Below are 11,934 nucleotides of genomic sequence, written 5' to 3'. Positions count from 1 at the left end.
TTTTATCCTAGTAAAAACTCCCTGTTTTAGGTCAGTTAGGACCACCACTTTATTTAAAAAATGTGAAATGTCAGAATAATAGTAGAGAGAATGATTTATTTCAGCTTTTATTTCTTTCCCAGTGGGTCAGAAGTTTACATACACTCAATTAGTATTTGGTAGCATTGCCTTTAAATTGTATAACTTGGGTCAAACATTTTGGGTAAGCCTTCCACAAGCTTCCCACAATAAATTGGGTGAATTTTGTCCCATTCCTCCTGACAGAGCTGGTTTGTAGGCCTCCTCGCTCACACACACTTTTTCAGTTCTGCCCACAAATTTTATATAGGATTGAGGTCAGGGCTTTGTGATGGCCACTCCAAATGTTTTGTCGTCCTTAAGCTATTTTGCCACAACTTTGTAAGTCTGTTTGGGGTCATTGTCCATTTGGAAGAACCATTTGCAACCAAGCTTTTTTATTTATTTTACATGTATTTAACTAAGCAAGTCAGTTAAGAACAAATTCTTATTTTCAATGACAGCCTAGGAACAGTGGGTTAACTGCCTTGTTCAGAGGCAGAACAACAAAATTCGACCTTGTCAGTTCAGGGATTCGATCTTGCAACCTTCCGGTTACTAGTCAAACACTCTAACCACCAGGCTATCTTCCAGCCCATCCTGACTGATGTCTTGAGATGTTTCTTCAATACATCCACATAATTTTCCTTCCTCAAGCTGCCATCTATTTTGTGAAGTGCACCAGTCCCTCCTGCAGCAAAGCACCCTCACAACATGATGCTGCCACCCCCGTGCTTCACGGTTGGGATGGTGTTTTTCGGCAAGCCTCCCCCTTTTTCCTCCAAAGACAACAATGGTCATTATGGCCAAACAGTTCTATTTTTGTTTCATCAGACCAGATGACATTTCTCCAAAAAGTATGATCTTTATCCCCATGTGCAGTTGCAAACCGTAGTCTGGCTTTTTTTTATGGCAGTGGCTTCTTCCTTGCTGAGCGGCCTTTCAGGATGTGTCGATAAAAGACTCGTTTTACTGTGGAAAAAGATACTTTTGTACCTGTTTCCTCCAGCATCTTCACAAGGTCCTTTGCTGTTGTTATGGGATTGATTTGCACTTTTCGCACCAAAATACTTTCATCTGTAGGAGACAGAACGCGTCTCCTTCCTGAGCGGTATGACGGCTGCGTGTGGTGTTTATACTTGCGACCTATTGTTTGTACAGATGAATGTGGTACCTTCAGGCATTTGGAAATTGCTCCCAAGGATGAACCAGACGTGCGGAGGTCTAAAAAAAAAATTCTGAGGTCTTGGCTGATTTCTTTTTGCTTGACATCATGGGAAAATCAAGAGGCGCTGAGTTTGAAGGTAGGCCTTGAAATAAATCCACAGGTACACATCCAATTAACTCAAATGATATCAATTAGCCTATGAGAAGCTTCTAAAGTCATGACATAATTTTCTGGAATTTTCCAAGCTGTTTAAAGGCACAGTTAACTCAGTGTATGTAAACTTCTGACCCACTGGAATTGTGAAATAATCTGTCTGGAAACAATTTTTGGAAATATGACTTGTGTCATGCACAAAGTAGATGTCCTAACCGACTTGCCAAAACTATAGTCTGTTAACAAGAAATTTGTGGAGTGGTTGAAAAACGAGTTTTAATGACTCCAACGTAAGTGTATGTAAACTTCCGACTTCAACTGTACATACAATTTGGTAAAAATATGCATTTGGGTATGTCATTTTAGGTGTTTAAAAAAAAAAAAAATTTAAAGGGGAGGATCCCTAAGTAGCAATAGCATCTGTGAGTTATGATCATTATAAAAACTAAAAGGAAAACACCTCAAACATCTGGCATACCATCCTCATTTTGGTCGCTTTCATATACTGCGTTCTCTCGCACACCAGCCTTTATTTACGTGCAATAATGTCAACATTCCACAGCATATTGGAAAAGTGAAGGGATTGAGAAAATAAGGATTTAAAGCTGTTCAAATACTAACAGTACACTTGAATTAACTGGCAGGGCACAATACTGTAGTCTAAAGGAGAGTATTATGTCCAGGCCATCAAACTCCAGCCATGGCTTGCTGGTAAGCTCTGAATGACCTGTTTATTTGGACTGTTTGAGTGCATGTCTCAAGCTCCTGGGTAGATCAGTGAATATGCTGTGTTAGAGTCTGGCATTATGGAATACACAGCCAACATAAGCACCAGCATCTGCCAAAGAGTCCAATGTTTAGAGAATATACCCTATTTCATATTGACTCCTCATTCCTCATAGTAATTTCAATTAAGCAGGAAAAGCATAAGGAATAGGTTAAGGATTATTTTATTACTTAACAGTTTCTACCATGGAAAAATAACATGTAACATGAGACTATATTTACAATTCAATTTTTACAAAATGTCTTTACAAGATGTTTTGCCGGTTCAAAAACTCTAGACTGAAACACACACACACACACACATACATAAATAAATAGACATTCACTGACTGTTCCACAACAAATATTTCTACAGCCAATAAGATACAATTCCATCATTTCCACACAGTTATAATTTCATTAATAAACATGACATATTATTCCCCATATAATTCTCTGTTAATGAAATATTGTTAACATATTAGAGGTAACACAGACGTATTTATGCCTACACAACACTCACGTTTGACATGCAAAACCATTACAAGCATTCAAGTTGAAGCTAGTAATTCAGTTACAGTTCAAAATCAAATATACTCAGTGCTTGACTTGGACGGAAATAGGTGCTGGTACTCATTTTGGGTGCTGGTACTGTCTATATTTAGGTGCAGGAGCTCCACAGTACTTTTGAGCTAATATTCTATAAGAGGAACAGGAGCTCAAGCAGTAGAACATTTGATGTGCCGGTACTCAGCTCTGGTGAGCTCCTGCCCAAGTCAAGCACTGAATGTACTTCTACATGCAACATACTATGAGAAGTATTCTGGGTTAAACTACACTGGTTTTAGTTCCATTATGCCTAAGGGACATCGTTTTACTTATTTGGTAAAACAAAATAAATAGGTGAAATTCAACGCTCCTTTCTCAATGAATACATGATTGTGTTTTACAATTGTATGGCATTTTCCCCACTGTTATTCAAGTGTCTTCAATTTAGTTACTAGGGTTGGGTGGTATCCAGACTTCCATACCGTGCTTGTGGCATCCCGGGATCAACGGTATAACCGGTAGTGCACAAAATGGCTGCTATTTTTAACAAATTGTTTTTTTTTAAGCCCAACACATGTAGCTTACCAGAATGTTAACAAAATGCTAACAAGTACTAAGGAATCCTCATAGCGGATGTTAGGTAAATGCTAACGAGCACATGCAAACATTTACTACTAAAACAGACAACCTAGCTCATAACGTTATGAAAGTGTCACAAAACACAGAATGCATAAAACAAATATTAGACAGCAGGGATCATAATCCAGGAGGGGTTTGTCTCTGCTGCTGTTACCAAGAAGCTTGATCTTGCAAGCTAACGTTAGCCACTTAGCTAAGATTAGCAAATTAGCAAAACCAAACTGGAAAGAATTTATTTGGCACATCTTAGATAGTTAACTTAATAGTTATAAGATATTTAGCTGGCAAACATTAGTACAGAATTTCAGAATTTCATCACCTCACTTAAATTGCGCTGCAGGAGTGACTTACCTCACGAAGCTCCCATTTTGCTCATTGTGCTTCTGTGTAAACAAACACACGTGACTGGCTCAAACAGCTGTTTTGAGAAACTAGTACCTTAAGCTTCATAATGAAAAATCATCTAACAGGTGAAATGATGAACACGATCTGCTGTATCTATTACCTAGTGCACAAGTTGAATGCAGGTATTAATTTAAAAAGTACTAATATTAAAATGTATTTAAAAACAATAAAATTATATCGACTGTATTGGAAAATCATACTGATAATATGTTTTTATACCGCCCAACCCTATTAAGTTACCAAGATATTCAAACAAAATGCTTGAATATCATGGTAAAAACAATATTTTCTCTGGGCCTTTTTTAATCTAACAACCTTTGAGTTATTTTATCTAATGAAACACAATTGGAATTGATAATATACTGTTGCTTTGTAATTGGTTCTATTGGATGAAAACAGTTTGAGAACTCCTTAACCATCTTAGGCTCTGTCCCACAAAGCCTTCAGTGAAATAACGGGAGAATGAACCAACCTGTCCTAAAGAAAAGTCCTACATAAGATTTTGTATCTGACTGTATGGTGCAGAGAGCCCAGTCAGTGGGTTGAATCAGAAAGGACTGTGAGGGGAAAGCATATTCTGTGCAGCCTGAAGGTGAACCCATATCACATGGGTTGGGGTCAGAGTTCATGGTCTGCTGTGTGGTTCCACACCGAATTCCCTCCCTGGGTGAAGGTGCTGTGAGACATTGATTACGGCCAAACTGGGTCTGATAGGCCAAGGGGTCTCAATGTCTTTCTGCTGAGATCTTCTGGTGTGGATGGTGCTGCCTGAGTCTGGGTCCTACAACACACACAAAAAACATGTCAATATCAGTTTCTAATGAAAGTTCAGAATAATGATCAAAAGGATTATGTGATCATGTAAGAAACATACTCATCAGATGACCTCAAAAGATGTCACTGAAGAGTCACAGCTCCAATGAGCTACGGTATCTCCGTTTAAGACCACCTGAACACAGCCCGGTGGTTGACTAGAGGAGAGCAACAGTTGATCAGTGGTCAGTAGCTGGTACTTACGGTCTTGCAGGACTGGTAACACACTGGGGGTCTGGAAGGTCTTGACAGAGGCAGGACCCTCCCCTCCTGACGTTATCACCTGGACCTCCAGTCTGTAGTACGTGGCTGGTCGCAGGTTAGACACCACCAGCAGATTATGGTCCTGAAAGGGTTAACAGCACAAGAGAAGACAATTAACCATCGTTGGTGCCACTGTAGAAAACAATCTTTCACATGACACTCAGCATATGAGAGGTATTCAACCACTTCCAAGGACAAATTGAAGCTGATAGAAAAATTGCTTTTTTTTTTCTTAAGAACCCACACTAAAGATGTGTTTTTTTTTTGTGGAACCTTTTCTACAGTTGTAAAGGATTTTAACAGCAATGTTGTATCAATGTCAATGTGTCCTCCAAGACGGTCTGAATACCTTTCTCACATACAGACTGTTGTTCAATGCATTCACTTGGTTTGGAATTCAAGGTAGTAAACCGTTCTGTTCCCCAGATGCTTTTTTCCCCACATAGAATCTAGAGTTTCAGTCCCTTCTGATGTTACCATGTTGAATTAGCTGTTGGGTTACCTGGGCTATACCCCATCCACCCTCTGCTCTCAATTCAGGTAAATAAAGACACATCCTGTTTTCTCTCTTTCCCTTCCTGACAAACTGACTGTAGTTATGGGTGTTTGTATTTTCAGAGCTGCGAGCAGCTCGCTGGGCGGAGAAGACAGACAAAACGTGTTGTTGATAGATTATGTAAAACCGGATGAAAGAGGAAGCAGGATAGGTAGATGACACACAGGAGGATGAGAACTTCTAGCAGGACACACCCCTCCCTCAGATCTCTCTCGGTTTCTCTACACACCACTGCTTATCTCGTTATTCATGTAAAGAGAGCAACACATTTGTATCCTTAAAATTCCTCCACTCCTGGCAGGCGTTGTATAATGAAATGCTGAAGATGGAGCTTATTCTTTAGCTCGGGAAAAATACAATATATTTTCCCCAAGAATATATACATTTCCCTTCCTTGCTAATCTTTTGTGTCCTACAGCAAAGAGCCATGTCCTGGTATAACCTACTCTGAAGGGACTGCATGTAACTTTCCAATTAAGAAGTTCTGTCACAGGAACAATAGATTTACTTGAAAATAATAGAATGAAACAGACTTACTGGAGGCAGGATCTGGGACTGGGAGATGATGCTGTTGGGCAGGCTGTTTTGTCGACTCTCTGTGGTGACCTCTGCCCAGGTGACCTGAAAGCCTGTGATTCGTTGATGGGCCAGGACCCGTGACACCCGCCACAGGAAGTTGCCTGTGATATTTCCCTCGTGGATGGAGAAGGATGCCGTCAGATTCTCTGGCTTAGCCAACACTTTGGGAACTGGGGCTGCAGCGAGAGATGGGAATAAAGATGTTGAAAAATACTTGTCTGATGGACATGTGTTCTTGGCTTAATATAAATTCTATGGTGTGGTAAGAAATTAGTCACAGTAAATAAAAAAAGCCAATAGTCTACTTGTACCATAATATGAGAGGATGCCTCTTTCAACTAGCATGTGGAGAGCCTTGTAGTCAGACATAATGTTAAATGAGAATCAGTATCAGCATAACATGAACTGGTTGTACTGGGAAGCTGACTCACCTTCCTCCCCAGGACAGGGGATGTGTTTGTGGCTCTTGTTCCTGATGGTGGCGCAGGACGGGGTGAGAAAGGTGGCGCTCTCGTCCTTGGCGCGCCTCTTGGACTTGAGCATGTGAACGGTGACTTTGTACTTGCAGGAGAAGAGCAGGCCTGGGACGTTGATATAGTTCTCCTGAGCCAAGAAACACATTAAACGTTCAGAGACTTGGTGACTTTTACATGATGTCGCCCAGGTCACGTCCCTGAGAACCACCACAGATAATGAAATCCATGGAGGCAAGAGAGGATCAGATTCCCTCCCTATGCCCTTAAACATGGCCCACATTACTGAACCACTTTGAACAGTCATGTGTTAGGGGTTAATCCACTAGTCCTCCATTCAAACTACAATGCAAAATTATATCCTTTTTATGGGTTCCAAGTGTAACAGAAATATAAAGGGGACACTTAATAAAAACAAAGGACCAAGAGTACATTTTGGGGATAATTTGAAATGAAAATGACATGTCAACTCAATGTTAAGGAATTCTTAGCAGCATTCTAATGCCGCAGACTTGTTTCAGACATTAACTATTGACCTAAAAATCGCCTCCTGTGTCCCTTTATCCAGAAAATGTGAACATTTCCTGCTGAGTGGCTGGAATTAGATATTTCATTTGTAATAATGTAGTTCTACACTAATAGTGGGTGTGTGTGAGTATTCTCTCTTATATACAAAAGCTATGATTAAAAATGAACCAAGGCGCCATGTTTGCACACAAGAGACGTAGACCAACGCTGTGCTGGAATCCTTCCCAGGAATCTATAGAAAAAGGATGTGTATTTCCAAGCAACCAGAGAAGGGCTCCCTGAAGAATGTGTTGATTGCTAGGCCAATGCCATCCTGGAACAGCCCTGAGTTCAACCAGCACCACACAACCCCCACCACACTCACGCACCCAGCATCCAATGTTCTCATTCTGGGAGTGCATGGTCCCCCATTCCCGGAAATATTGTTTTAGTAAATGTGTTTTATTGGGCAGCGCACCACGTTTGACCACACCAACTGAGTCATAACCAAAACAACAGTTGCTGATTTGCTGCAAAGCTACACAACGGAACTGAGGCGCTGAGTGGGGTCCTTTTCTTTAGACAACATGCCTTTTCAGAACGCCAGACAAAAGAGGTTGGTGGGCGATTTGCATACCACTGAGCTGCACATCATGTCATGGGTCTACACAGCTACCGACACTTGGACTGATGAGGTTTACTTTGATAGAACGATGATTTGGGGGATGGGACTGACCTGCGTGACTGATTTCTCTGGTCCTCTGGTCTCGTTATGGCTACAGTACTCAGGCATCCACTGGACATGGTAACGACTCACCAAAGGGTCTGGGAGGAGAAAGAGAGAGAGAGAGGTCACAGACCTGGTGCCAAAACTACAACAAAGGATCCGATGACACAGCCATCATCAGACATGATACATGCTTGTTGGATAAAATGATCTTACAATAACACCCAGTCAGACTGTTTAAGTACTCTATTACTGTCACACCATCAGCCTGATCTTATCAGGCATTAACAGATCCTCTGACAGTATCTGGCATAATGCATTAAAATACGCTTCTAAAGGGTCATCTCAACATTAACATCAACATAATAAAATAAGAAATTAAAAGGGGGGGTTGAATTTGACTAAACGTGTGTACATTGAAATATTTTTCGTAAATGTGTTGTTTAACTATCTCAAAAGGGAAGGGATCACTGCCGCTACTCGCTTTCCAATGAAGGTGCATGAATTGAGGTGCAAACTGACTTAGAGGAGATTCAGCAACACTTGGAGGACAATGGAATGAAATACAACAGCTTCTTCATTGCTAAAAGTAGACACTTCTATTTAACCATCTCATCAGCGAAACGTGGCATTGTAAGGCCTATCCCTCAGCAATGGTGAACCGGCCCTGGCCCCGGCCCTAGCTCACTTCATTACTACATAGTAGTGCCTCATTGGCTAATCAGTGCTGTTTATGCTCCCATTGCCCTGTCATTTTACTGGAATTATTATTCATCCGGCTGTGTGCGTTCCGATGTGAAATTATACTTTCCCCATTAATAATTGAGTTATGCTGTGTTAGCCCTTGGCAGGGGCCTCGATTGCGGTCGGGAGATAAAAAGAGGACTTTGAAGGTTTCGACATGGATCTGGCACACACAGGCTCCCAGCAGTTTGGAAGCAGAAGAGAGGAATTACAGGGAAGCAGGAAATGGGAAGAAAATAAACAAGATATGCGTAGCCGGAGTTGACAGAGGTATGGAAAACAGCTATAGAGCAGCGTGGCAGTGTTAGATTTTACCTTTATTTAACTAGGCAAGTCAGTTAAGAACATATTCTTATTTTTAATGACGGCCTAGGAACAGTGGGTTAACTGCCTTGTTCAGGGGCAGAACGACAGATTTTTACCTTGTCAGATCGGGGATACGATCTTGCAACAAGTCTCTCTCTCTCTCTCTCTCTCTCTCTGCGTCCGTCTCTCTCGCTCTCTCTCTCCGCGTCCGTCTCTCTCTCTCTCTCTCTCTCTCGCTCTCTCTCTCCGCGTCCGTCTCGCTCTCTCTCTCCGCGTCCGTCTCTCTCTCTCTCTCCGCGTCCGTCTCTCTCTCTCTCTCTCTCCGCGTCCGTCTCTCTCTCTCTCTCTGCGTCTCTCTCTGCGTCTCTCTCTCTCTGCGTCTCTCTCTGCGTCTCTCTCTGCGTCTCTCTCTCTCTCTCTCTCTCTCTCTCTCTCTCTCTCTCTCTCTCTCTCTCTCTCTCTCTCTCTCTCTCTCTCTCTCTCTCTCTCTCTCTCTCTCTCTCTCCTCTCTCTCTCTCTCTCTCTCTCTCTCTCTCTCTCTCTCTCTCTCTCTCTCTCTCTCTCCTCTCTCTCTCTCTCTCTCTCTCTCTCTCTGCGTCCGTCCGTCTCTCTCTCCGCGTCCGTCCGTCTCTCTCTCCGCGTCCGTCCGTCCTCTCTCTCCGCGTCCGTCCGTCTCTCTCTCCGCGTCCGTCCGTCTCTCTCTCCGCGTCCGTCTCTCTCTCCGCGTCCGTCTCTCTCTCCGCGTCCGTTCTCTCTCTCCGCGTCCGTCTCTCTCTCTCTCGCGTGCCTCTCTCTCTCTCTCTCTCTCTCTCTCTCCGCGTGCCTCTCTCTCTCTCTCTCTCTCTCTCCGCGTCCCCCTCTCTCTCTCTCTCTCTCTCCGCGTCCGTCCGTCTCTCTCTCTCTCCGCGTCCGTCCGTCTCTCTCTCTCTCCGCGTCTCCCTCTGTCTCCCCGCGTGCGTCTCTGTCTCCCCGCGTGCGTCTCTGTCTCCCCGCGTGCGTCTCTGTCTCCCCGCGTGCGTCTCTGTCTCCCCGCGTGCGTCTCTGTCTCCCCGCGTGCGTCTCTGTCTCCCCGCGTGCGTCTCTGTCTCCCCGCGTGCGTCTCTGTCTCCCCGCGTGCGTCTCTGTCTCTTTATCTGTGTGTCTCTCCCCGCATTAGTCTCTTGCCCTCTCCATCTCCCTGTGTGTCCATCTCCCTGTGTGTGTCTCTCTCTCCCTCCATGTGTGTTTCCCCGCGTGCGTCTCTCTCCTTCTCCATCCTCCCCCCGTCTGTGTCTCTCTTCCTCCCTCCCCGTGTCTGTCTCCCCGTGATTCACTACATCACCCTCTGAGACCAGATGTGTCACAATGTTGACCTTCCTCAAAATGAGCAAGTGCAGTAATCAGCAGCGTTGAGTTAACCTGTCCCTCAGTTTAAAGTTCTGAATACACAGAGTCTGATGAAGAGAAACCTGATCCTAGGTGTTCAGGGACCAGGTCCCGCTCTCACTCTCCAGTCCAGCTGTCTGCTTCCTCCTGTATAACCACGGTGGTCAGTGGCAGACCGAGAGCCATCCATCATCAACCCAGTTAGAGGCCGTGTCTGTGCCCACCACACCACCAGCCTGCCAGACTAGGACTGCTGCAGTGTAATGGAGTGGGCCCAGAACCAAGTCCAAAACACTCTGGGCTGAACGTGTGCTCAAGCCAGTCACAATCACTGAGCCCTGCTAACCACTCTGGACCAGGAAGACTCTCCAGCTCTTCTCAGTTGCTCTGTGATTCAGCAGAAGGCCTCATCACCAGGCTTCTCCTCTCCCCAGCCTGGGCATTTCTGCCTCCACTTCGTGGAGCTTGGCTTGGGCGATGACATATTAGCAACATAACATAGTCCAGTGAATTGGACTTGACAGGCTACCCTTGGAGCGCGCCTTTCAAGGTTTTCATATTTCCACTCTGGTCTTAATCGTGGGGGCTGGTGTACAAAGTCTAAGGAGGAGTACAAAGTCTAAGGAGTCTATGGACACTTATGCGATGATTTGTCTGTAATGCTTTAAATCTTTTACATCCTCCTGTGTGTTTCTGCAGGGTGACGTCAGGTCTTGTAAAACAAAACGGACAGTTTCAACACCAATATGAGAGACGGCTCTTATTAGCTACAGTTGTCAATAAGCTCCATCACCTCTTGTTCCCTGTGTTTATTGTTCTTCAGCTAACAGAACGTCCTAGACCTCCGCTCCTCCTGGTCCACGGTAGATTCACTCACCCTGCGCTCATATTACTCCAGTCAGACAAGGTTTCATTTAGTTGCAATATTAGCTACAATATTCAACAGCATTTTTCCAGATTGAACTTAACTGAGAATCATTCATATTCCGACATTAATTAGTCGATAAAAGGATTCAGGATGACTAATGAAGGAGAAATGATGTGGCAATTACAGTAGCGTAGGAGCCAAGACCCACATACAGAACAGGCATATGGTACATACCGCCCCGGTTCTTCCAGTAAACGCGGACCTGCAGCTGGCCGTCCTGGTAGAAGGGTGTGCCGACCTCCAGAGGGCCTGCCGGGCGCTTGCCCAGGGTGGAGCCAACTGGCATGATCACTTCCTTGGACACTGGTTTCACTTGGTTAGACAAAGAGAAGAAAGGTTAAGATCTAATTTCCAGTCCAGGTAATCTCAGAAAAGCGCAGAATGCAGCTTTAAGCTCTTATATGGGAAGGTTACAGTATGCTTAAACATCTATGGTCATACCAATAGTTATGCTAATAACTACTTTTAAATGTATTCATAAAAACTGCATCGAACAGCATCTTGATTTATCACCAAGTCCGATGAGCTCAGCCTCATCATTAACTCAATGCCATTTTACATTTATAGTTGAGTCATTTAGCAAACACTCTTATGCAGAGCGACTTACAGTTAGTTCATTCATCTTAAAATACTGTAGCTTGGTGGGACAACCACATATCTCAAATCATAGTAAGTACATTTTCCCTCAAAGTAGCTATCGGCATGCCCCATGATGCCTTACCTGAGCCATTGTTCTGGGAGGTGGTGCTGAAGTGGAGTGATGCCTTGGAGCTCTTCAGACGCACCTGACCCCAGTAGGTGACGGCCTGCAACTCCACCGTGTAGCTACTGTTGGTCAGCAGCCCCTCCAGATCCACCCAGCTCTGGGCCTGAAACCACAGAGACACCCACACATTGTCACCCACAGAGCCAACAGAGTAGACCATAACCATGTCC

General features: G+C 44.0%; 1 protein-coding gene across 1 annotated transcript in view; it reads right to left on the bottom strand.

The window, feature by feature from the left end:
* Positions 1-2,312: 2,312 nt before the first annotated feature.
* LOC106586620 (anosmin-1) overlaps positions 2,313-11,934 on the bottom strand; it is a 77,970-nt gene continuing 68,348 nt past the window's right edge. Inside the window, exons 8-14 of the mRNA XM_014174105.3 lie at positions 11,720-11,867; positions 11,173-11,310; positions 7,665-7,753; positions 6,380-6,551; positions 5,907-6,124; positions 4,754-4,895; positions 2,313-4,517 (exon numbers count right to left, since the gene is read on the bottom strand). Coding sequence (XP_014029580.1) covers positions 4,462-4,517; positions 4,754-4,895; positions 5,907-6,124; positions 6,380-6,551; positions 7,665-7,753; positions 11,173-11,310; positions 11,720-11,867 — 963 coding nt within the window. The 3' untranslated portion in view covers positions 2,313-4,461. The remainder of the gene's footprint in view (positions 4,518-4,753; positions 4,896-5,906; positions 6,125-6,379; positions 6,552-7,664; positions 7,754-11,172; positions 11,311-11,719; positions 11,868-11,934) is intronic.

The sequence above is a fragment of the Salmo salar genome, chromosome 25 (genome assembly GCF_965601325.2).
Source record: "Salmo salar chromosome 25, fSalSal1, whole genome shotgun sequence".
Lineage (NCBI taxonomy): Eukaryota > Metazoa > Chordata > Actinopteri > Salmoniformes > Salmonidae > Salmo > Salmo salar.
Note: the sequence above shows the minus strand (reverse complement) of the source record. Positions and strands in the feature narration are given on the sequence as shown.